The sequence below is a fragment of the Pagrus pagrus genome, assembly GCF_965226575.1.
Source record: "Pagrus pagrus genome assembly, chromosome: 6".
In the NCBI taxonomy this organism is placed as follows: domain Eukaryota; kingdom Metazoa; phylum Chordata; class Actinopteri; order Spariformes; family Sparidae; genus Pagrus; species Pagrus pagrus.
The window spans coordinates 23330848-23356855 of record NC_140190.1 but is presented as its reverse complement, the minus strand read 5'-3'; the positions used below and the strand labels follow the sequence as shown (position 1 = coordinate 23356855).

The window sequence follows — 26008 nt, the reverse complement described above, 5'->3', positions numbered from 1 at the left end:
GAAGCTAATTTAGAGAGAAGACAATAACCAGTAAGACTCAATGTGTTTCATTTCTGTGTCTGTTCATAAAAAGATTAACTGTGAATGTGGAAACGGTCTCGTGTCTAAAAGCCTAACATCTCAGAACACACATTTCTGCTAAACTCTTCCTCTCATAAGTCAGAGGGTGTTCACACTTGAGCAAAAGCATGTAGAGATTAGATGAGAGGAGACTTCCTGTTCTTGGTGGCGTAGCTGAAAAGAAACTTCCTGTCACTAAATGTTAAGGTAAAGGCAGCCTCTTCTGGTGTGACATCACTCCCACTTGCTTGACTTGAAACCAGCAGTGAGGTTTAGGGTTTGGGGAACAAGTCCAGGAAGCTGCGTCAACTGATAAGACAGAAAACGTATGTAGCTTAAAATAAGACAACGTTTTTACCTTCTTATTATCTTAGAGTTGAGAATTCGGAAATAAAGCTTCGATTTGGCGCATTAAATTTTTGGCTGTTGGTCCCCACCAGTACTATACTGTATGGTGTGTCGCCGTACACACCCTAACTCCTGGATATGGCAGGTCTCTTCGGTCTGAAGATCCTGCTGGTCTGGGCTGGAATCATCGGTTTGGCCAACTGTAAGTAAACAACTGCATCTTGTTTTGTGAAGGAAATGGTGTTTTATGAAGTTGTGTCCTCGTGTCTGTCATCTGAAAGTTCCCTACGAGGGAAAAATCTGTAAAAGGTACAAAACATGAGTGATAGCTGACTGTAAGTGATGAGGTCTTTTATTTTAAACCCCTAACTTGACAGTTTTTAAAGTTTTAGCATTTGGTTGTTGAGCATGTGATCGTATTTATGAGAAAAGGTGAAGCACTTTCCACGCCTGAGATAGAGACATGAATCTGTCAGGACGCACCCTTGACAATTAGCTTTTTTTTTTTTGAAAGCCGGAAAACATCACCGCACAAAATGTAATCATTTAAAGCATAAACCGAGGGCAGGAATGACAAGCTACAGTATATCATGTCTTTGAGTCGTGCCTCTGTTTGTGCTACTTCACATTTTTTTTAAACTTTCCAAACCCAAGAACACAAGACAGTACAGCGCACACTTGTGATGTGAGAAGCTAAAACAGTGACAGGTTTGTGAGCCCCTTTGGCAAAAGAATAAACAGTTATGTTCAATCAAAGACTGCTGTTAATAAGAAGACTCTCTTTAAAACGCATTCTTTCATTTGGTACAAGCTGTGGGAATTTTTGCAATCATGTTTCTGTTCTGCTTTGACATTGTGTGTGTGATGTGTGTGTGTATGTGTGTGTGTATGTGTGAAAGAGGGTGGTGGTGGTGGTGGTGGGGGGGGTTCGTGTCTGTCAGAGATGAGAGAATCTTTCGGGGTGTGTCCCTACAAGCTCTTCACTTCAACCCTAGTGGCTGTGGGTGTATATGATACACATCTAAGTGTGTGTGCGTGTGTGTGCGTGTGTGTGTGTGTGTGTGTGTGTGTGTGTGTGTGTGTGTGTGTGTGTGTGTGTGTGTGTGCATGTGCATGTGCATGCATATATTCGCGTGTTAAGTCAGACCCACCTTACTGCCTCTTGCATCACTCAGAGTTCTGCTACTGTTCAGCACATCAAATAATTTCTGCTATTTTCAGCTGAGCTGCTGTACACATGAGCTGAAATAAACCCTTGGCCCTATTTATTTCACCACATTGTCTTTAATGTTAGTCAGGGTCAGTATGTGCCAGTTGTTTCTCATGTACTGTATTTCTCAGCTAGTGTGGGAGGTGAGTCATCACGGTACACCGCATCAACAGACGTTTCTTATTTATATACGACTAAACTTTTCCATTGATTGAGCTTCAGTTTTTCATAAAACTGTGCACTGTTCAAAAAGAAGCTGTATTTCATCAAAAACATGAGGCTATGTTTTAAAATGTATATTTACATATACTTTTATTAACACTAATAACATAAAACCGGTGGTCAATAATAACTAAATTCACGTATTGTACTGAAGTACTGATGTGTTTTACGAGTACCCAAAAGTCATACATTAGTAAAAGTGAAGATATCTTGCTAAAAAATTACTTTGGTAAAGGTGAAAGTCCCCCATACAAATAGTACTTGAGTAAAAGTCTTTAAAACTTGATGTTAAATGTACTTAAGTATTTAAAAGTAATTTTCTGGCAATAATTGTACTTACAGTAAGTATTGAAAGTACAAGTTAAGGTGAAATATTCATATTAACATGTTTTTACTCTATCTACTGAATACTATGGGTCGACTCATTATCAGATCTAACAGTCAACACTTTTCAGAATCAGTGTTTTTTGTTTTTAAGTCTAATTGATGATTAAATAACATTAAAGTGTGCTACTTTGGCCCTGATGCAGCATGCAGTCTGTAAAGTAACTAGTAACTTAAGTTAAGTTATTAAAATACATGTAGTGGAGTTAAAGGTTCAATATTTGCCTCCAAAATGTATTAGAGTGGAAGTAAAAAGTAGCAGAAAATGGAAATGCTCAAGTATACTGCAGATACCTCAGAACTGTACTCAAGTACAGTACTTAATTAAATATACTAGTTACAATCCATCACTTCTTAACGGACTGCACTACATTCTAGAGGATGATATTGTACATTTTACTTAAAACACTACACTACTACACTACAACACTACACTATTTAAAAACCTATAATTAGCAAATAAAACACAATGCATTGTTATACAGTTCATTAAACCATACTTTACTAAACCATACTTAGAATCAGCTCAGACTCAGTTAACCACATTATAATGCTATTTATATGTAAATTATTTGGCAATAATTCAATAGAGTAATATAACATTAAACAGTATCTCCAACAGAGCTCAAAATACTTTTTTGCTTAGGGTATTACACATAATACTTGAATTAATTATAATAGAGTATTTTTACAGAGTGGTGTTGCTGTTTTTACCCAGTGCTGGAAGAAGTATTCACATACCATGTATAACTAAAAGTGGAGATACCACAGTGTGAAAATATTTGTCTTACATTTCAATTCCAAGTAAAAGTAGAAGTACTGGCTCCACAGAAAAATGTCGAAAGTATCTTTTAAAACAGTAAATATCAGTCATGTACATACTGTACTGAAACATGCAGTTTGTATTAGTATTAAAAGTATGCACACACGTTTTTAACATTATGATACATAGCAGAAAATGAAGTGAACAGCTTTATCAGTGGAGTTTAATCTATCTAAAAACTTGACTAATGCTATACAAGCCTTTTCTTGTGTTTTAAATTAAAAGTGAATATGAAATATGTTTCCGAGTAAAGAGTGGTCAGATCAACCCTGATAGCTAAACATCATATGAGTACCAGTTTAACTTAGTAAAGCAAACTGTGTGAGAGTGTTAAGATGCAGATTTCCAAGCTTTCTTTAGCTTTAACAGTACAGAGCTGTGTGATCAAGAAGTTGACCACTTCCGTGTTCCACTCTGCGTTGTCTTTGTTTCCTGGCAGAGCAGAGCAGAGCAGAGCAGCGCAGCGCGGGCAGACAGAGACAGAGCAAAAGTAAATGACTTGTGAGTTCATGAAGAACAAATGGGGAAGTGCAGTGTCCAAAATGAAGAAGTGAGGTCAGAGTTGTTCAGAATACTGCACGATTAAAGCAGCAACTGGGAGGAGGGGGGAGGTTGCTTGTCGAAGATCTGCTCTGCGGTCAATGCAAAATATAAGAAGACAGAAAAAAACTGATGGTGAACAGTGATAAAGAAAAAAACTGCTGCATGAGACAGACGCTGACACTGTATCAGTTTCTTGGCTAATTGTCAGACGAGTAAATGGATTCAGGGGCCGAGCCCTCTCACACATGCCGTCCACTACAGCGGACAGACATTTTGAAGCCATTTTGAACCATTTAAGTCACCTGGTGGTGGATCCCCAAAGCCTTGTCCACCGTTCCATTTGTTTTTATCTTTTCGTCATTTTAAAATATGGCGTCATAAATTCAAAATGGTCGAAGGAAAAACAAGATGCACCATATACCTCTGGAAAATAACTGTTAAATCATCTTATTCTCAGAAAACCAGACAAGTCAAAAGTAATTTTTCAACTAAATAAAGTTTATTCTGCGACTGAAAATATATCTGATGTTTAAAATTATAATATATTTTCATTTGAAGAGTTTAAAGGGGCTCTGTGAAATGTGTTGCACTGGAAGCTGGTCATAAATTTGTGTTAGCGGACTCCATTTCTAAACTAACGTTAGCATCTGTTGCTCTCTGCTAGCAGAGCAGAGAGACGAGGCACATCCTTTGAACTGACGGATAATCTGACTCAAGTCCTTCACAACGAAATCCACAATCCAGCAGCATTAGACAACTTAAACAAATCCTCCACAGGCCTGGATAGGCAACTGAGAGAGACAGAGAAGGTCTCATTTTGCATGTCACGTTACAATCGGCCCATTTTTATCTAAATAGAGATCCAATAGGCAGATTATACTCTTTGCATGGTGTCCTCTGGAGTGGAAACATTTATTTTCAGCCAGAGCAAAAAGACTTAGAGGAAAATAAAATATTGTTTCCGTCTGGTTTCAGAGGTGGAAAGTAACAAAGCACAAATACTTTGTTACTCTACTTCAGGTGTCTGGTTTTACCTTTAAAGTTAATAGTCTGAATTACATAAAATATGACGTGTGGTTCAGTTAGCTTTGCACAGAAGTGGCCGGTAGAAATATCCTTCAGAGGGATACTTTCTACTTTATACGTTGAGTAAATTTCAAAGGCTGTACTTTATAACTTGTACATGAGTACATTTATGTGACTTCTTCCATAAGATGTATTGAAACAAAAGGTGCTCTGACTTTTCACTTGTTTGAGAGTAAAAACACACATATTACTTTGAGATTTAATAATTCATGCTTGAAAGGCCTAGCAGCATTTAAGCTCTGATCATTACTAAGCTGCCTTTAAACCTCCTTCCTCTTCCCTGAATATTACAACTTCATTTCACACTCAACGAAAAAGAAAGTACCCAGGGCACCATTTAAAACATCAACTGAACAGGCTTATTTGTAATTGTTACTATTTATTTTTACAATGGTGCGGTTGAAACAAACTCAGTTATGATAAAATTAGAGTTTGGATTAAGTTTTCTCATCAGAAGTATTTACAGAGCACAGTGTCACTCACCTCACTGAAACAAATTCAGTCACCACAAAGTACAACGTGGTGAAATGTCACTGCAGAGAGCATGCAGCGTTGCTCGATGCAGTGAAACAAGAATGCACCAAACCACATCCTGAGACTCATTGTTGATTGTCCCCCATCTCTTCATTACTCACTGCTATTATCATAAAGAACAAATGAACAAAGCAGCTAAGACATGTGTACAAGCCCTTTTTCCGCATCTTGTCTTACTACTAAGTAGGCAAAACTAATGTAATATCAGAATACAAAGTGTTGTATAAATTATTTATATTGCGAGCATAAAGCACAACATTATTTTAACTGACATTTGGCCACACAGTCATTTCTAATGAGTAAAAGTCAGGATATAAGAGAGGAAGTCCATTTGTGCATCAATATGAGCCAATCATCTGTCCAAACTGAAACCCATTTTGTAAGTATGGGGAGGTTTCAAGCTCTCAGTGCGAAGCAGGAAGTAGCGGTTAGCCTCCTGGAATAGCAAGTGTGGCTCTTTGCAGCATTGTCATAGCAACCAGGTTGTACAGCGCGGCCTCGCACAGAACATCAGATGAAAATAGTCGCCTTTTCCTCTTTTTGAACTGAATGTGCTTCAGAAGAGTTTTATTGGTCTGACAGACGTGGACACTTTAATGAAACTTAACATAAAGAATATTTTTGTTGATGTTTTTGTCCATTTTCTTCATATTATATTCAGTATACTGGAATGTTTTATGACAAAAAAGCAGCGATGATTTACACATGTTTTCTCTTTTTCTAGGTGACAACTCAACAGGTGAGTGACATTATATTTAACATTTAATTGTTATAATGAATCACATGTTTCATTCTAATTGTGCTGTGGCCTACCTTCACCTCAGCCTCACACTGCTTTACACTGTCTCATCTCTCCATGGCAGCAGCAGCAACAAAGCCAGCTAAATGTCATAAATTAGTGTCCTGTTCAAATGGAAAAAATGTGTTCCTCGTACAATGAGTGGCGGAAGTATATTTTCTCACCTTAAGTAAGTAGTTTGGTAGACGTGGGCCTCCACTGTAGTGACCTGTCTCACCCAACCTGCTTGCCAGAATAAATGTTAGCTAACTATGTTTCTGCAAAACCAAAAATAAGTTAAAGCTTTACGTTTCTTTATGTTGCAGCTTTTTGTTTGTTTAGGTTCAATTTTTCTATTTCTCTTCATTGTCACAACACTGTGCTCATGCTCTTGTTAGGTTTAGGCACATATACCACTTGGTTATGTTCAGGAAAACCCCAAAGTTTGGCTTAAAATACCTGTTTTGGTTTCAACAAACTTGGCTAGAAGTTCACCTTTAAAACAATCAAGTGGTGCCACGTTTACTAATGTTGAAACACCTTGGTCCCTCATCAAAAATATCCAGTAGTTTCACAGTTGCAAATGCTGTAACGGTGGTAAACATGTAATGTGAACGTGACACATGAAGCATTTTGTACAAATGACAAAATGGTATGCCACGAACAAACTTGGATGTATCTGTGGTTTGCAGAAACTGGTGACATTACATCCTGGCGACTGGGCTACACTCAACCAAACTCAGTTAGCTAATAAGCATGTTAAAATTGTATCCACGTAACATGTTTGTTTGACTGCAGTCCTTTGGTGGAGAGATGTTACTCCACAATAAACTACACACAGTTATTTATGTTGATACATAGAAATTGCATTCTTATTTGTGCTCATTTCACATAAAGTTTGCTCTGGCAAAGCTTGGAAGAAATCTGCATTTGCTGTTTTCATTCACATTCAAATCCAGTGCAGGAAGTAGTGTGACATTCATGTCATGGGTGGTAAAAAAAAACTTAACTCGCAGGTATTTTCCCATTCATTTCTTAATTGGCTTCCTTTAACTAACAATCACTTATTGCGCATAACATCTATACCATGATGTCAGGGTCTAAAATTAGACCCAAAAGTGAGTCCAACAACATGCCATGTTTCTAAACTGATGTTGTGATTACTTCTTTCTCAACCTCTTTCCAGGTTATGTGAGGATACTCGATCTGAGATATGTTGTTATGATATTTATATACATTTAATCTCAGTTTGGGAAAACATTTGCTCAAACTCAAGCCTCGATGTGTGTTTATGCTGTAGCATGAAGATTAGGATTAGAAAAGAGAAACCATTCTGTGTCCAGTGCTGTCAGAAATTAGATGAGTCAAACTCAGTGACGGTTCAGTATGCACCTTGTTTTCATCATAGGAACAAGGAAGTCACTGATGATGTAGCCAGTGCAACCTTATATATTTCCTGATTGTGGTAAAATCAATTTGAACATGACATTATCTGGAAATTTGGAAAAACATGTTTCTACTTTTTGTTATCTACTGATCCTGTCTGGATAAGATGTGGAAGTTTTGTCTGACAGTGAGAAAGATAGAAATACATGTCAACAGGTAGCTGTTGGTGCAGCATTATGACGACTCTGTACCACTGTACTGTACACTGAAACAATCCTGTGAACGTTGGCAACCTTCAGGCGACTTTGATGATATTTAACTATCGGGAATTTAGCTATAAGTCCAAAACCAGGAAGTATTTGAACTCAGAGCAGCAGGTAATTCTCAACATGACTACTTTTCTGCTATTCTAGCTGTGAAGTCCAACTGAACACATGCAGATGAATACTGCATTTCCTCAGACTATAAATCTGCTCTTGCCCAGTGCTGCTATGTTTTGTGTGTTATCTCTTGCTTAAACAAATGTGTTGAAGACATAAATGAGACTAAGGACTCACAAGGAGCAACAAGTGGAAACAGGATCTGTATGGTCACCAACGTTAGAGGGAAAATAAAACGTGTAGCACCTTTTATTGATGTAGAATATTGTTATATTCGGTTTGGCCTGATTTTTGTTTTCTCGGAATGCAGATATAAAAGCCACCTCACCTCCACGCAACTTGACAGATTCCACTTTAACTTCAGTAGCTAGCAAGTCTGTCACAACCTCACCTCCACTCATGATGACAGATTCCACTTCAGTAACCAGCCAGTCTGTCATCACCTCACCTCCACGCAACTTGACAGCAGCTCCTGTCATGCCTTCAACAAGCTCAGTCCTCAAACCTCCAAGCACCTCGTCTACCCTCCCCTCAAACTCCTCAATTCAAGCATCCAATGCCACTACTGTGTCTGGTAACGTATTCAGCCTCAGTTTACAGTAAAATTGGAAACATGAAGTAGTACTTAGGCTTTATATCAGGTAAGACTGTTGGCAGTAAAGGTATTTCCACCTGAAGGTGACCTCAAGCATGCTCTCCATCCTACAGACAGTCCTTCTCCTGCAAACACCTCACTCTCACTCAACACCACTTCACCCAGCACATCAAACCGCACTCAAAAAGAAACCTCACCTGCAATCACCACGCCCACCACCACAGTGAACGACTCCACCACAGGTTGGAATTTTCTCATTTACAAACCAACACTTCTTCTTGTATAGGACTGTGATAAAACTGTTACGTGACACCTGCTTGAAGTTATTTTGACTTGACTTTTGACAGTTTCTATGTTTTATAATCATATATGAATATTTTTCCTTTTCTCTTCCTATTTGAATGCATTCTCTAGCCACAGCAGGCCCACCAGTCACTCAGCCTCCACTGTGTGAGTATCAGTTTTACGTTATCTTAACAAACACTTGCACAGATTATAGTGATATTTCTCTCAGTGTTTCTCAGTGATTTCATTCTGTTTCAGCTCAGGAGCATGTTTAACATCTACATGAACAAACTGAGATTTTAAGAAGAAATCTCATCAGGTGGTTTATATTAACTAAGAGATTTCATTGTTCTGTTGATTTTGTTTGCAGGTTCTTACACTGTTACACCCATCGACTTTGGCCTCCAGATTACCATTACAAGCTCTACTCCTGGTAACTACATCATAAAGATTAATGAAGGGGGGCAACATGAGACTGGAAAGACATCTGAAGTTGAGCACTCCAATCAAACCTCATCACATGACATCAAACACCTGAAGCCCTGTACTGAATATGAGTATAATGTGACTTTCAATAATGGCACTGACAAACAAACACTCTGTAGCTGCATCACTGGACAAAAAACAAGGACATCTAGGATGAGTAAGTAAAAATAATTCAAACTGTTGAACTGCAACTTACTTTTACTTTAAGAAGTGGACCTGTGTGTGAAACTTACCATATGTGCATCACTTGTCTATTGCAGGTCAAAGTGACATTACAGACGTCAGCAACTCTGCATCATGCATCCCTGGATATGTTTGTTACTGGAGTGAATGGGACATCAGCTCCTCAATGTCAACATCAGCTGAGTCGTGTACAAGTGACAATAAAACATTCTGCATCAAACCTGGTTTCAATGATATTTGCTCAAATTTGACTACAACCTTCACTCCAGGAAACTGTCCTTCCTTCAGCCTCCCCAAAAGCATCACTGTTGGTATGTACCGCAGAGTCCTCCTGTATTTTTGCATGTGGTGGAGACATTCCTCATCATGTTTTAATGTATGTGCTGTTTTCAATCTTCCACAGATTTCTTAATTAAAAGTGAGATACATTCAACAGTTCAACGTAAACTTCCTGCAGAAATAAACACAACATTACCTTCAAAGTGTAATCTAACCACTGATTACACCTGTCTGGGTAAGTGGAAACACAAGAAGTACAGAGACTTTGTCTGTCACCAACACTATGAATGGATTTACATGAAAATCCTTAAAGGCAGTACGCACCGTAAGATCACTTTGTAAAAAAAAGACAAGAACAACAGATATGATGATAAAAATCAGTTTAATTTAAAAACTTTTGGGGTAAGAGGAAGTCGAGGTATTGTGATTCTGAACAGATGATTTATTTATTTGCTGTCCACATCTGAATCTAATCTAACCCCAAAGTGTAACTGCTCACAGGCACTGTGTTGAAGCAGTCGTTGAAGAAATGTTGTATTTCTTGTTTCTCCTCAAAAGGTGGACAAATCAAGGAATTGTCTAAGCTGGAGCCCTTCACAGACTACAGCTGTATCGGTCACGTTAAGAACATCAACAATGTGACCATAATAAACACAACTGATATGCCCGTCAGGATTGACTGTGGTATGTTGAGATTCACTTTACCTCAGTGCAATGATAAGAACAATCAGCTTGTATCCTAAGATAACTCTGGACAAAACACCAGATAGTCAGTGTTAAAGATTTATAATGTGTCCAAACAGATCTTGAAAAAATCTACATGAAGAAGGGAGCAACCAACACCTCCATCTATTTGAATTGGACCACGACCAGTACCAACTGTCAAGCTGTTCTTCAAAATCTTTCAAATCTTTCTTATGTCTGCAGCTGCTCACCTGGTCACAACCAATGTAAGTAAAGTTATTTAGACTAACTTTATAATTATTTCATTCTCTTGACAGGAATGCATCTTTGAAAGTCCTTGGAGATCATTTTAATGACCATTTGACCTACTGTACATAGTGAAATATACTGTGGACATCAGAATCGTCCATTGACCTTCAGTAAAGTGCTCCATGCTTCAGCGTGCTGAGTGACAGCAGGTGTAAAAAACCTGCTGCAGGTCACCAAGTTATGACACAACATGAAATATGGCACAAAAATAACACTGAAATGTCAGATTAATATTTTTGTTTCTATACGAACGAACGAGGTCAGAAAAAATATTTACAGCTAAAAGTTGCTGCACAGTTAATGATGAGCTGGTTGTTCATCAGAAACAAGTCTGATTATATATATTTAGCCTGTTTTCACTGATTGATTGATTGATTGATTGATTGATTGATTGATGAAACTGTGTTACAGTTGTAGATAACAAAGATCCACAAGGAGGAACATGTGATATTGGTGGACTGGAACCAGACACCAAATACACCTGTGAAGTCCAACCCAAATACAACGACAAACCTGTGGGTAAATCAACTACAGTTACACAGAAAACTGAGACTGGAGGTAAGTGTCAAAATAAAACACTTTGGAGGAGATTACAGCAACACATTCATCCTTTGTATTTCACAGATTGTTGAATATAAAGTTAGAACTGTGTGGCAGTAAAAGTTAATTTCTTTATGAAACCATTTCTTCAGAACATACAGTGAAACTGACATCATGTGTCATCACGTGTTATGACTGGAGTACAAGAAATACATTTACTAAATTTGAATTTGAAATATTAACACAATATTTACTTTGTGCTAATTAATTATTATTAAATTCTGACATCAGACAGTTTATCATTCCCTGATATTAATACCAGTTCAGATTATGTGGACCGACAGTATAAGAACATCACACTGTGATGATGAGCTTGATGATGTAGCTCCAATAATTAGTGAAGAAGGGGCCGTGTACACAGTATGTACCGGGAATGTACAGTAATTATTGACCTCATGTGTCAATAATGGATATTATTACTTAAATATCAACATTAAACATCTTTCAGCTTCGTCAGTTCTGATCTGTTTCTTTATCACAGGTGCTGCAGTGAACAGAGTCTTGTGTTTTAGAGTATCATATTTTTCAGTCTTAGATGAATCAGATCATTGTACAGTGTACAGTACATTAATCAGTGAGTACAATGAACATTTAAAAATCAAAGTAAACTTTAATTAAATCAGCCAAATAATGACCGTTTCTCTAAACTTTAATCAGCTTATAGAACATTAAATGGAATTAAAAATATATACTTTACATTTTTATCTTTGAAAAAAAAAGTTTGAAACATTTTTGTTAAATTTACTCATCATCTAAAAACAAGACAAGAAAATAAAATAACAACTTTAAAGAATATTACATCGTCTGATATTTTTATTCCTTTTTTCCTTTGATTTTAAAATTCAAATAAAAAATTATTATCATTGCAAATTAAATTATCTTTGTTTTCTTTACACATTTTGTATTTGTATCATTACTGACAACCAGCACAATCAACAAAGCAACAAACTAAACACTGTTAAAACTTCTGTTTAAATAAAACTATAATATCACTTTACCTGTGAGTAAGCACACAGGGTTGTATCTGACGCTAAATATGTTTTTATTTCTCTCCTACAGTACCAGATGCTGTTTCTTCACTGAAAACGATAACTCCAGAGAATAATGAGATTAAAGCAACCTGTGTTCCTGGAAGACGTTTTAATGGACCTGATGGGAGATACATTGCACGTCTTTATCTTGGTGGTGACCATAAGAAGCCGCTTAAAGAACAACCAAAAAACAAATGTGATTTTGAATTCAAAGATCTGAGCTATTCTACCACCTACAGAGTGGAGGTTTGTATAATCCAAATTTTTGGAGACACAAAATGATCCCATCTTTATTCCTCATCTGTCTTCAAATGTTTTAATCCCTGATGAACAGATTTTCTCTCTTTCCAGGTGACTGCTTCCAATGAAAAATATGAGAGCATCCCCGTCAAAGAGGTTGTTTACACAAAGTGTACGTGCAGTTTTAATTAATGCCATCGTTCTGTTAAATCATTTCACACATTTTGTTCTGACCTGCAGTACACACTAACTTTTCTTTACATTGTATCTTAAACATATATGCCACCACTTTAATATTATTTTCTCATCACTTTATAGACAATGACAAAGCACTGATTGGGTTTCTGGTCTTCCTCATCATCGTCACATCCATTGCTCTTCTTGTTGTCATCTACAAGATTTACATTCTGAAGCGCAGGAAGTCCCAGTAAGGATCAGTCTGCATCTTATCTCCTGCATCAGCATGACTGTCACTTCTGGCTTTTGTTTTTCCTTGTGTTTTTGTTTTGGTCTATATACATCTGCAGGTTTTGTTCTACTAATGAGGCAAATCTTCTCATTTACACTTCATGAATATATTAATTTGCATTTTACACAAAAGTATCAGTCATGTTATAAAACTCTTTTTCCATTTTGTGTTCCTCATAATTTACATTCTTTGAAGCCAATCTTCTCTATTTTCTTGCAGTGATTTGAGTGAAAACATGATGCTTATTTCGGCAGGAAGTGAGTAGATGTCATATTAATTTTTTCTTTTTCTGGATTTAGACTTGAAATGCATAATTATTATCTATAAATAGGCAATGATTGACAATCATGTGTATTTGTAATAATTAGAATATCCAGATGCATTTGTTTGTTTCTACAAATATTTTAAGAGAAATAATGAGATATTTACTCTACTGTAATTTGATAATGCGTAGTAATATATTAGTATTATTACAGTAATATGTTGTGTCTGTTGTAGATGACGAGGAGAACCTGCTGCCTGTTGAGCCAATCGCAGCAGAGGTCCTGCTGGAAGCCTACAAGAGAAAGCTTGCTGATGAGGGAAGACTTTTCCTGGCTGAGTTTCAGGTAAAGTTAATATGTGTTCTTTTGGGGGTATTGTTTTCTTTATCTGACAGTTTTTAGTTTGGAGTGCTACTGAGGAAGATGGCATGTGACAAAAGTCTGAGGCCGGACCTGAACCAAGCAGGTTGGATGTGCTTCCTAGGGGCATTGGCTAATTCTACAACGAGTGTGAATGGTGATGTAGAATTGCTGTCTACTGGTCTATGGCACTGGTAAATGACATGATTTTTCTCTGCTTTCAGAGCATCCCAAGAATTTTCTCCAGGTACTCCGTGAAAGAGGCCAAAAAGCCCTGCAATGTACCCAAGAACCGCTACGTGGACATCCTGCCATGTGAGTCAGGGCCTGTAGGACAACACATGACGCTTTGTAGATCATAGAGATACTTACCATAATGTGATGTGTATTTTTATATACTGTTTTGTCTAAAATCTTCAAACTAGGCTTGTACGGCCTCATATATTATGTATGAGGGTGTACAGTAGCTGGTAGCTTATTCATCAATCTCTCTAGATGTATTAAACCATTGTGAGAATATGTTGCAAATCAATATTGCAGTATCAGCACTATTGGATTCACAGAATTTTTACATCAATGTGGAGCATTTGGCTCTTAAATTTCAGGTTAAATATCCATAAACCACTTTGTCATTGAATTTAGAGAACGTTTACTCAAACTTGTTCATTAAAGGTGTTTTAGGGTTGTTAAGGTGTCCTCTGTGATATTTATTTATTCATTTATCTGTTTTCTGTCTTGAAACAGATGATTACAACCGAGTCCAGCTGACCACTGGGAATGGAGAGACAGGATGTGACTACATCAATGCCAGCTATATTGATGTACGAAAAACACCCACATCATACAACTAGGGCCACAACTAATGATTGTTTTCATTATCGATGTATCTGCTGATTGTCTAGAAAATGTCATGAAAGTGTGAAGAAATGCTCATCACAGTTTCCCAGACCCCAAAGTGACATCTTCTGATTGCTGCTTTTGTCCAAACAACAGTCCAAAACCCAAATACTGGGATTTTTTTACATTTACTGTCATAAATAACAAAGAAATATGGCAAATCTGAGAAGCAACCGTGATTTGAAAATGACTGAAATGGTTAATCAATTACGTATCAAAAATAATATTTTTGCCAAACAGCAGAACTTTCCAGAGCTAAATAAACACAAAGTTCATGACCTCTTTCCGACAGCATACCTTATTGAATCTGTTTATTTACCTCCTGCAGGGGTACAAGGAATCCAAAAAGTACATTGCAGCTCAAGGTAAAGCTCTCATTTTCGTCACACACTCAGTCAGTGCACTAGCATTGTGTTTCTGGTTGATACTAAGCGTATCAGTTCAAAATGGGTATTCTTTGTGTGTTGTAGGGCCAAAGGATGAGACTGTGAGTGACTTCTGGAGGATGGTCTGGGAGCAGCAGTCCTCTATCATTGTCATGGTAACACGCTGTGAAGAGGGAAACAGGGTGAGAAAAGGAGTCTTAACTTTTTGTCATCTTTGGTTATGACATGGCATATTATAGAGTGTTGTAAGGATGAACTATTTTTGTAGGCTAACCCGGATTTTAGCATCGCCCTGGCTCATTGATAAAAAGTCTATGGGATTTTTGAAACACAAGTCTATGATACTTCTAATCTTCACGCACGAACACCACTTTTGTGATTTTCAAAGTGTAAATTAAATCTCTTGAAGGAAAAAGCTAATGTTAGGCTATAAACAGACTATATCACAGTCACATGAATTAAACGCCACCACCACTAAGCTTCTTACTACACAATTATTATACACTTTTTCTATAAATAAATCTACAAGTTGTAAAATTAGAGTTAGAGACCTGCGAAGACGGACTAGTGAGTAGATGAGTCTCTGTGTTCAGTGTGATGATGTTTAATGTCTGTGACAACCTCTGTACCTCTGTGGTAACCACAGACCTTATTTCAGACCTTTTAATTGAAAACCCATTAAAAAAAAAAAACCCATTGAGTTTGAAACGAGGGAGCCTGAAGTGCTAACTGATATGGGTTTTAGGACTCATTCCTACAGCACTCTGTCATAGTGGAATTTCTATTTAAACCATCTCCTCTATGTGACAGCAAAAATAATTATTTTCCCCATAACTGACTGACATAAGTCCGTCTTTATCAACATCAACTGCATCTCTAACTTTTGGGTTTAGGTGTTCAATCTGAAGTGTTGCTGTTGCAGGTCAAGTGTGCGCAGTACTGGCCGTCACCACAGCGAGAGACGGAGATCTTTGAGGAGTTTATTGTGAAGCTGAACTCAGAGGACTTCTGCCCGGATTACACCATCCGACATCTCACCCTAAGTAATGTGAGTCTAAAATAGTGAAACTGTATGTGTGTCTGAGTGTAAGTGAAGGCCAGTATATCTGTCCATCTTTATCACAATAAATATTCATAATTAACTATTAATACATCTGTTTATGTGTTTGTGCGTGTTTGTATAACCATCCGTGTTTGTGTGCAGAAGAGGGACAAGAACTCAGAGAGGGAGGTGACCCACATCCAGTTCATGAGTTGGCCAGACCACGGCGTCCCAGACGAGCCACATCTCCTGCTCAAACTGAGGCGGCGTGTCAATGCTTTCAAGAATTTCTTCAGTGGCCCCATCGTCATTCACTGCAGGTAAGTTTCAGTTCCCTTTCTCAGACAGCTAACATCTGCTTCTGTTTGTTCAATATGTCAAAATGAACATTTGTGTTGGCACAGAGTAATCTCTTGGCTAAAACTGCATTATGAGAGTAAAAATCACATGTTTAATTAATGATTAATTAAAGCATGAATCATGATAATGCATTTCTTTTGCTCACCATTAACGATTGCTGAATGTCTCTAAACTGATGCTTGTCTTCACACTTTCTCGTCACTGATTATTAACACAATGTTTCTATCTCGTGCAGCGCTGGAGTCGGCAGGACAGGCACCTACATTGGCATCGATGCCATGATGGAGGGTCTGGAGGCGGAGGGCAGAGTGGACATCTACGGCTACGTGGTCAGACTCCGCAGACAGAGATGTCTAATGGTTCAAGTTGAGGTAAAATATCTTATTATCACATTTTAGAGTGCGTGTGTGTGTGTGTGTGTGTGTGTGTGTGTGTGCGTGTGTGCGTGTGTGTGTGTGTGTGTGTGTGTATGTGTGTGTCATTAGAGTTAGAGTTAAGTTATTGGCTGAGTGTGTTAACAAATACAAGAAATTTGTCACCACTTCTCAGTACTTGTCGGTGTGAAAAAAACAACGTACAGGAAGTAAAGCAACATGAACATGCAGATTAGAAAAGATACTAACGTGAGATAAGGACGCACAAGCATAGCTATTATGTACTAGAGATAAGCACAAGAATGAAATAGAAATGACTAACAATCATGCCCGTATATGTAAAAAAAGATTAAATTGTTACTTTGTCACCGCACAGAAGATTGTGATCCGGTTGATAACTATACAGCACAAACAGAGCGAGAATAGATTCAAGGACATTTGATTCAATACTGTTTGGAAGTACAATAAATTACAATAGTAATAGTTAGTAATAGATATACTAGTAAGAGAAGTAACAAAAAGTGAAGTTTAAAGAAGGTTATCATAGTTAACTAAAACTAAATGAAGACTATCCTGTGAAAAAAACAAACACATTTTAGTTATTAAAATAAGAATAAAAACTGCACTTTACAAAAAGAAAAACTAACAAACATTATTGTGTAATGTGACCAAAATAAAACATGAACAGGAAGTGGCTTTAGAGTTAGTTCTTGTCGATTCAGTCAGCCAACACGACAAGCATGAGGAGGCATTGGTGTAAATGTACTGTGCAGTGAGACTGGGATCTACATGACTGCCTTCACAAAGTGTTGTGTGTATTCTCATACCTATTCTGAATATCTTAATTCTTGCCCCTCACCAATATTATAATCAAAAGGATAATAAATCTGATGGATGGACGGATGGATAGATTGATACTTTATTGATCCTGAGGGAAATTTTGACATCCAGCAGCTTATACAACACATACAAAACACAAATGCAAACATAATAAAGACCATAAAAAGAATTTGAGAGTAAAAACAGAATATAAGGATAAAAAACACAGCAATGAGCTGAGTCTGCCCACCAGAACTACCAACTGTCTTACTAGAGTATGTGCAAACTAAGAAAGCTTAACTGTACGAGGATATAACAGTGTATGCATTGCAGTTTAAAGTGATTAAAGTTTTTTGTTCTTTTTGTTTAAATGTGCGAGGATAAACTAATACTGCTGATGATGGAAATTAAATGCAGATTGAGATATAAATATTAACAGAAACAAAAGCAATTTCATACTGAAATTAATAACAAAACAATAAAAACTGAACTGAAACGAACAAACCCAGTCCTGAAACTCCACTGAATTGAAAAACACAATAAAAAACAAACTTGACATTTTATGATTCAGTTTTTTCCTCTTAATTCTGAGTTTATTCATGTATTATATGACGGCGAATGTTTTTGATGAATTTACAACACCTTTTTATTCATCTATGAATATACTGATTGTTGATAATGACACACTGTTAGAGTCTGTAATCATTTTGGTGACACCACAGGCTCCATCTTGGCTTTATCTCTTAGCAATACGCAGCTGTCACACAAAACAACTTGAATGAATTACACTGCGCTGTGATATAAATACTCAGGGTAACACTTTCTAATAACCAACATTAATAAATGGTCATTTTATAGTTGATTAAAGTTTAGTTAGTAGTTATTTGACTGGAACAATAAATGCTTTATAAACAATTTATCAAGCATTTTTTATTGTTAAGTTGTAACTGATGTTTATGACACTTTGTAAATGCTGTGTAGTTCATCTATAAACATATTAAATGCAAATAATGTTTATAAACCTTCACAATTTCTTAATGAATAAAGCATTAACATTGTTGAGCAGTTATATAGTGTGACCGTATACGATGTATAATACGAGAGCACTGCAGGGTTGTTTTACAGGAACTGTCCTGAGACCTCACATGGCTGGTTTCACTGCTCATGGGTGTGATAGCATGTGGCAGTGTTCCTGTGTGCGGTTGTTCTGGTGCTCAGAGCGCCCACCAGAGGGCAGAAACTGAAACAGTTTGTGTATGAGTACATGCATACATGTAGGTGTTTTGAACACTGGCGTTTATTTGTACACTGAGTGAACATCATTTGTAGAATACTAACTCTTTTCATGAAGAATGTTAAGATGGCACAAACCAGGCAATGTTGTTCATAAAAACACACCAATCACACATGAGGAGGCAGAGATAACAAGTTGTAGATCAGTTAAACAGAGATTTGTGACCCTGGAGAAATCTGTGTTGTGGATTGTGTGGCTCCATCCTCAAACTGTATATCCTTAACTTATAAAGATATGTACATTTGTCCTCATGCAGGCCCAGTACATCCTGATCCACCAGGCGCTGCTGGAGCACAATCAGTTCGGAGAGACTGAGATCAACCTGCCTGAGCTTCACAGCACACTGAGCACGCTCAAAGAGAAGAGCTCAGGCAATGAGCCCACCTTAATGGAAGATGAGTTTGAGGTAAGACACTTAATGATTTAAGGATTGTCGGGGAGCGGAAGGAGCCACTGTTCTATATGTGACTGTAACGTGACGTAACGTTTTGAAATGGGCTCGCTGACATAAACTAACGGCCGGCTTCCAGCACAGCACAGAAGTACCACAGAGCCCTTTCAAACATCACTGAAAAGAAATGAGTCTCTGATCACTTTAAAATGTAGCTTAGTATCATTAAAAATTCCCTAATTGCTAAAAAATCTTCGTCTTGCAATTCAGAGACTCCCCAGCTATAAAAACTGGAGGACATTCAACACTGGGATCACAGAAGACAACAAGAAAAAGAATCGCTCTTCATCCGTCATCCCATGTGAGTATCAGCTCAACAAAGGGACAAGTTACAGCTTTAGTATATAAATGTATGTGCAGGACGTTTATAGCCTACACACATTCATATGTATAAGTAAATATGCATACATAACAAACCTGCCACCCTCAGATGACTACAACCGAGTGTTGCTGAAGGTCGATGAAGGACACAGTCGGGAGAGTGACCCTGATGAGGATGAGGAGGAAGAGTCATCAGATGAGGAGGATGAGGAGTCCACTAAGTACATCAATGCCTCCCACCTAAATGTATGTTATTTTCAACGTATTTACTAACCTGCTCCTGCATAAAACTGATATAAACCTGGATGCCAGAGCAGAGGAAAACAGCGAGAATATGTTTAACAATGACAAACTGTGTTCCTGTTACCATCTCTGCTGTTGTAGCAGGTGTTATCTCATTAACTCTGAATGAATTCCCATCTTTCATGCAGCCTGTTGAATTTTAAAACAAGTGTAATTAAATTCATCACATCCTATTTGTTTGGACTGTGTACAACAATAGACAAATGTGTTTTCCTTCCCACGCAGGGTTACTGGGGCCCACGCGCCTTCATCGCATCACAAACTCCGCTGCCAGACACCATGGCTGACTTCTGGTCGATGGTTTACCAGAAGAAAGCATCTACCATTGTCATGCTCTCAGACGGCAGTGAAGGAGATACGGTACTTTGTAGTCTCATGCACATGTAATGATATGTAATGATCATATATGTATAAGGGATGAGCGAGTACGACATTAACTCTATCTGTTCAACCAACGAAATGATCTGTATACATACTTGGAAAGGGTGGGGCTTAAACCAGAAGAGGGTGAGACTTACCAGAGGTTGTTAAGTAAAGCAGCAAGGACGACGTATTGTTGTAGGCTGACCTGGAGGTTATCAAACACAAGTTTATGTTAAGATAACCTTCACAGATGAACACCACGTTCATGCTTTTTGAAGTGTAAATGCAATCACTAGAAGCTAATGTCAGGCTATAAACAGACTATAAGATGCATAAGGTCGAACATCTTTACTGGATTGTTCAGATGATTTCGTTGTGTATTATTAAGACAATATTTCATTTGCTAATATCACGGTTATCATCGATATCGAGATATTGTGACACCCCTAGCTGCTATATTATTTATTAGAAAACCATTTACAGAACAGCATCAGAACTGAGCTTCAGATCCATTTTTTTAACACAAGAGTAAGAGAGTAACTATTAAAGGAACAAGGTATTGATAAACTTCAGTCAGCTCTCCAGTGAGAAGTACAGAGGTGGACACATTTTACTAAGGTGATACTCGTAAAAAGTACATTATCTGTACTGGATACTTGTTGCAACTGAGTGCTCGCTCAACCCTACATATAAATTACACTTTACATGCTCTTGGAACATATATTATGTTACATAATATACATATATGTCTTCTCGTTCAGGCTGACTCTGTCTACTGGGACAAAGAAAAGAAAACATTTGGTGAAATCGAGGTGGAGGTGGCGAGCACAGACACCTCCCCAACTTTCATCACCCGCAACATGCTGATCCGTCACGTCAAGGTAACACTACAGCAACCAACTCTGTAACAAAGCCTGACGGTTATTTCATATTTACCAGTATCAGCCTGGGTTGCGCCTGGTCATTTCAATGTCACAAGCTTGTTTCGCACCACTTTTTCGTCCACAGAGGAAAGAGAGTCGGCCTGTGAAACACTTCGAGTTCCTGAAGTGGTCGAGCGGAGAGCTGCCGGAGAAACCTCAGGATCTGACAGACATGATCAAGGACATCATGCAGAGCTGTGGCAGCAGCAAATCACAGAGGAGCACTCCTGTCGTGGTCCACTGCAAGTAAGGAAACCTCACAGAAAATGTCCTCTGGAATCTTAATAGGGGCAGTATGCATGTGACCAGGGTTGGGTAGTAATGGATAGCATGTAATTGGAAGGATGTAATCATATTAAAAAGCAAAAGTAACTATAATCAGTCCAAATATTCATTATATACAAGTAGGTATGAATAAGAAAATGGAAACAAGTCAAAAGTTAAGTAAAAAGTGTCACTTTTAACTGTGTGATAAATACATGCTTGGATATGCTGCAGCCCACTATGACCTGGAAAAGGTGCAGTAAAAGGGAGTCATTGAGAAAATGACGTGCTGCAATATCTAAACCTTTCCATGTGTGTGTGCTCCCCCTCCTCAGTGACGGCTCGTCCCGTTCAGGGATCTTCTGTGCCCTGTGGAACGTGCTGGACAGCGCCAACAATGAGAAGCTGATCGATGTTTTCCAGGTGGCCAAAACTCTTCGCAAGGAGAGGCAGGGGATGGTCCCCAGCCTGGTAAGAAAGAGGAGCTGAATCTGTCAGCACACAGTTTGTCAGATTTAACTTCTGATAGCGCAGAATGAAAAGTCTGGCACTTGGCTGGTCAATTATGTTTTTGTAAACCTTGTGTTTATATGTCTGCTGTGCACAACACTTAAAACTAGTTCTAACTCAGTTTTTAATGCTGCAGAAACTAATACCTTCCCTTCATGTCAGCTTTTTTTGCTCACAATGTTGTTGTGTTATTATCAAAAATCCCATGACAAGACCAAAACCAATAATGTCCTAAATCAGCTGGGCATTGCAGTTTTCTGTAAACGTTGCTCAAACAGCAGTAAATAGCGCAATTGTGCTTTAGTGATCATTTACAGCAGCAGGACTGTCGGTGTAACTTCCCCTCAACAGACCTCTAAACTGAAGTAAGTTGTTGCAGCTTAAGTTGAAGAAAAAAAACTTAGAGAGAAGAAGTCTCTCTAAAAAGTTAGGGAGAAACTAGTTCAAAATTCAAATGGCATGATCAGTAGAGGTTAGGCAGAAACCAGTTGGAGGTTTCCTGGAAATGTAAAGAAATTACCAGCTAGTTATTAACTATTTATTGGGAAATAGCAGAATGTCATTATTTAAATTTTCACCTAATTTTGAGGTAGTTATTGTGGTAACTGCTTGATAATTACCACCTACCATCACCTAGTTTTTGGAAAACACTTGAGGTTTATGGCACAGAGGAAGCAACTATAGTATTATGCTTTAGAAATACTTGTTAACAGGATCAATTCACTGTTAGTTTTGGTCCTTTCATGGAAGTTGTTGACGACAAGAAAAATATAGAACATCACCAGATGTCTTATTTATTATTTAAACCTGTTTTCTGGTGCTCTTACTTGTGTTGTGTTGTCTACAAAGAACAGTTCAGTTTTAACAGTGATAGTTTTGAGCATCCTCTCAAATCTGCCTTTGTCTCTGACAGGAACAGTACCAGTTCTTGTATGACGCACTGGAGGGGGTCTTCCCTGTCCAGAACGGGGAAGTGAAAGCACCACAGGCCTCTGCAGCCATCGAGATTGTCAATGAAACCAAAGCAGCAGAGCAGCCAGCTGAGGAGAAGGAAGAGCAGCCAGCCAGCACTACCAGCAACGGCCAGCAGGGGGCGGCAGAGAGCACTCCTCTTGTGGCTGACGGAGAGAAGGAAGTCCAAAAAAAGGAGCCTGAAGAGGTTTCCAGCACTCCCACTGAGACTACACCACTGGAGGACACCAGCAATGGTCCCACTGTCACTGCGGAGGTCTGAGAGGGCTGATGGAGGCATGACTGTGCCTTTTATTTTGTGGAATAAATGCTTAGCTGAATGCTTTCTTTTAATATACGTCCTGAATGTATAAACATTGTAAAGCTTTAACACAGTGTAGTTTTGAATGAGATTTGTTTAAGAATTTGATCATATGTTTTAATGTCAATTTCCAAAAAAAAACCAAAATGATCTGAACTAAGTTATAAATATTTTTATAGTATTTTTACGCAAATGATAATTTCTGTGAGCAAAGTTTACTGGATGCTGCCATCAAACTAGGGCCCTCAGATTTACTGTATAGTGAGAGACATCTAAGAGCTTCATTTTTATTATACAGAAGACAAGATGTTGTTTTATACCCCTTTATCTCTGGGTTTGTTCATGTATTAATCTCCTCGCTAAGTAAACAGATGCTATGGTCTACATTTATACATATCTGGTATAGCTGAATTATTTAGTCGTTAAGTTCAAAATTTGTTTTGTGACACTGTAACATTTCATTAAAAGAGACTTACAGAAAGACTTATGCAGAGTACTTGCTTATTAATGTTTTCATTTTTAAAGCAACATTGTGCAACTTCATACAACAACAGCTAAAACAACAGCTTCAAAATCCTTCTGTTGGTACAGTGGTTTGTGTTTTACAGGGTGAGGTGTCTCTGTCTCAGCCACTCTGCCCCCATCACTTGTTTCTGCACTGTGTAACTTCAGTGAGAGGGTAGGATCACAGTGTTACATACATGTTTAGAGTTTTGTTTGTAGTTAGCACCTACATTACATCTGACAAACTGTTACAGACCTAGGATTAGTATTACAGTGGTGTTGCACTCAGAAACTGTAGAGGGCGCCAAATCACACAAATTTCTACATAATGTTGCTTCAAGTTTTTCATCACAGACCCCCTTTATTAGGCTGGATTTATTGATTTAATGCCCCCCAAAAGAAAAAATTTCTAAAGCAGCCTCTTAGTCTCCTCTCACTGGTTTGAACTGCACTTGTGGAAAAACTGTGTGACGTGATATTTCCAGTCACTAGTCATGATTAAGCAATATTTAAGCTAAAACCTGATGACGGTTGAGAGGTCTTTAGCTTAGTGTTACTCTAAATAAAAGACGTGGCAGGTTGCGAAACACTGCCCTAAAGTTTAAAGAGAACGATGAAGGTTGCCAGTCTGGTTCAACTCTACCGGTGGATTCTGAAAGTACCCCCATGTCCAAAAAAACATCGCAAAAGTGCCCTGTTTGATGCCCCTATGGTAGATAAAACATTATAACGTGCCCTCTAGGGTGCCCTTTCAGTGGACAAAACGTGGTGTAGTGCCTTCTAACATGCCCTTCCAGTTCCTTAATGCACCTTGGTGCCCCAGAGCATACAACTGGTGCCACCTTTTCTTTTCACCACTGCCCCTCAAACATCTTGAGTCTGCCACTGCTGAACACCCAGGAAACTAGCACTGAACTTTACACCAGACTGCTTTATAGACTGTGGTTCGACGGGCAGCTCCCAGGTGTGTTGGGTGTAACTGTGTGAATGTCAAGGAAGCTCTTTCTAAATAAATGTTTGAACAAAAAGGCACAAAAGTCACTGAAAAGGACAAGAAGTTAAATAATATGATATATAATACAAAGGACAAAGGTCAAACTGTTGAAAACTCACAATAATTTACTTTTTTAACATTTTCAAATCAGCAGTTTGTGTAGTTATTGTCAAAGGCAGTTACAAACAGTTACAAAATTTAAGACACAACAGATAAAACAAAGTCTCCATTTTCATAATTAGGACAATCATGTAAACCATCAATACAAACTGATCAAAGCTGCTACAGTTTCTGTTAAACCTCTAAATATCTATCACAAATAAAAGTGTATAAAAAAGAATAATCTATGTATAAAAACCATCAAATACTGGAGGATCAGAGAGGAGGTTTGTGCTTCTTTTACACCTTCAACAAATCAAACTTCTGATCCTTCTGTGTTGGAGGCTCAGAGAAGATTTGTGAAGGTTATACATACTGAACTACTGCAGCACTGAGAGCATGTCGGCCAATGTATGTAATGACATACGGACATTATTGTAGAAAAATGAGCCACAAAGGATTGAACAGCTTCCTCATACTGACTGTCTGGTGTGTGGAGCTACAGCACAGATTAAGAGTTAATTGAGTTAACTGCTGGCTTTTATGTGCATTCATCAGACTCAACAATACTTGGAGACGAGTCAAAAAACAGCTTTTGTACTAACATACGTAACATATATATAACATAACAGAGCTTTACTTTACTTCTCCATGTAAAAAAAAAAACAGCAGTATTGCAGAATAGCATAGTTTTGGTGAGAAAAAATTGCCAAATATTTATTGAACAACAAATTAATTCTAGCACAGATGGGCTTTAAAATTAAAGATGGGTTTATAAAAGATTTATGAAATATTCAGCAGCTGCACACATGTTGCTTTTGTTGCAGGATATAGAGGAACCATTCGAACAAGTGCTTTCCAATATCAATTTCACTTTCTAAAGATGCTGCAGTAAATGGCTACATTGCAAAAGTTAATCTTTTCATATGACATCAAACATTTAGTGCAGTAAACACCATGTTTACATCTCAATACAAGCCTTCTTACTATTGTAGAGCTGCATGATTGATCGATTAATCAATTAATCTGTCAACTAATTTAAAAAACAAGTAATCGGACAAAATTCTACAATTCCAGCTTCTTAAAGGGGCACTTTTGGAGAAGAGATTAAAACTCAGAATTTTAATAGAAATATGTGTTTCTTCTATAACTGAATAAACAAGCTGTTCTCATTGGAAAATAAGGTCCAGAACACTGTTTGAAGCTAGAAAGGTGGCAGGGTCCGCCATATTTAAAACAAAGTAAAACAGTATGAAACTGTGTTGTCCTTTAAGGTCAGTTTGTTTATTCAGT

The 26008-nt window shown here is 37.8% G+C and overlaps 1 protein-coding gene across 3 annotated transcripts; it reads left to right on the top strand.

Moving 5' to 3' along the window:
- The first annotated feature begins 313 nt into the window (after window positions 1–313).
- On the top strand, window positions 314–23601 carry ptprc (protein tyrosine phosphatase receptor type C). 3 transcript variants are annotated; one of them, XM_084355420.1, is made up of 30 exons: window positions 314–610; window positions 5935–5949; window positions 8463–8591; window positions 8764–8799; window positions 9005–9277; window positions 9381–9614; window positions 9707–9817; window positions 10141–10266; window positions 10386–10532; window positions 10987–11133; window positions 12235–12452; window positions 12558–12618; window positions 12765–12873; window positions 13135–13172; window positions 13414–13523; window positions 13763–13853; window positions 14283–14359; window positions 14764–14800; window positions 14906–15003; window positions 15744–15869; window positions 16026–16183; window positions 16459–16594; window positions 18967–19116; window positions 19372–19462; window positions 19592–19728; window positions 20011–20145; window positions 20910–21029; window positions 21157–21317; window positions 21671–21806; window positions 22759–23601. In XM_084355420.1, the coding sequence occupies exons 1-30, from the start codon at window positions 547–549 to the stop codon at window positions 23077–23079; spliced, it is 3792 nt and encodes a 1263-aa protein (XP_084211546.1). In that variant the 5' UTR covers window positions 314–546; the 3' UTR covers window positions 23080–23601. The 3 variants fall into 3 exon arrangements, with proteins under 3 accessions (XP_084211546.1, XP_084211547.1, XP_084211545.1); XM_084355421.1 differs by lacking the exon at window positions 8463–8591; XM_084355419.1 differs by lacking the exons at window positions 314–610; window positions 5935–5949 and adding an exon at window positions 6971–8328.
- The last annotated feature ends 2407 nt before the right edge of the window (window positions 23602–26008 follow it).

Bases quoted from the DNA above. Each gene is read 5' to 3' on its own strand.
- ptprc (XM_084355419.1), top strand. From the start codon at position 8,154: ATGATGACAGATTCCACTTCAGTAACCAGCCAGTCTGTCATCACCTCA. The intron at 9,278-9,380 runs GTAAGTAAAAAT...TGTCTATTGCAG, and splicing joins AACAAGGACATCTAGGATGA to GTCAAAGTGACATTACAGAC. The intron at 14,360-14,763 runs GTACGAAAAACA...TACCTCCTGCAG, and splicing joins TCAATGCCAGCTATATTGAT to GGGTACAAGGAATCCAAAAA.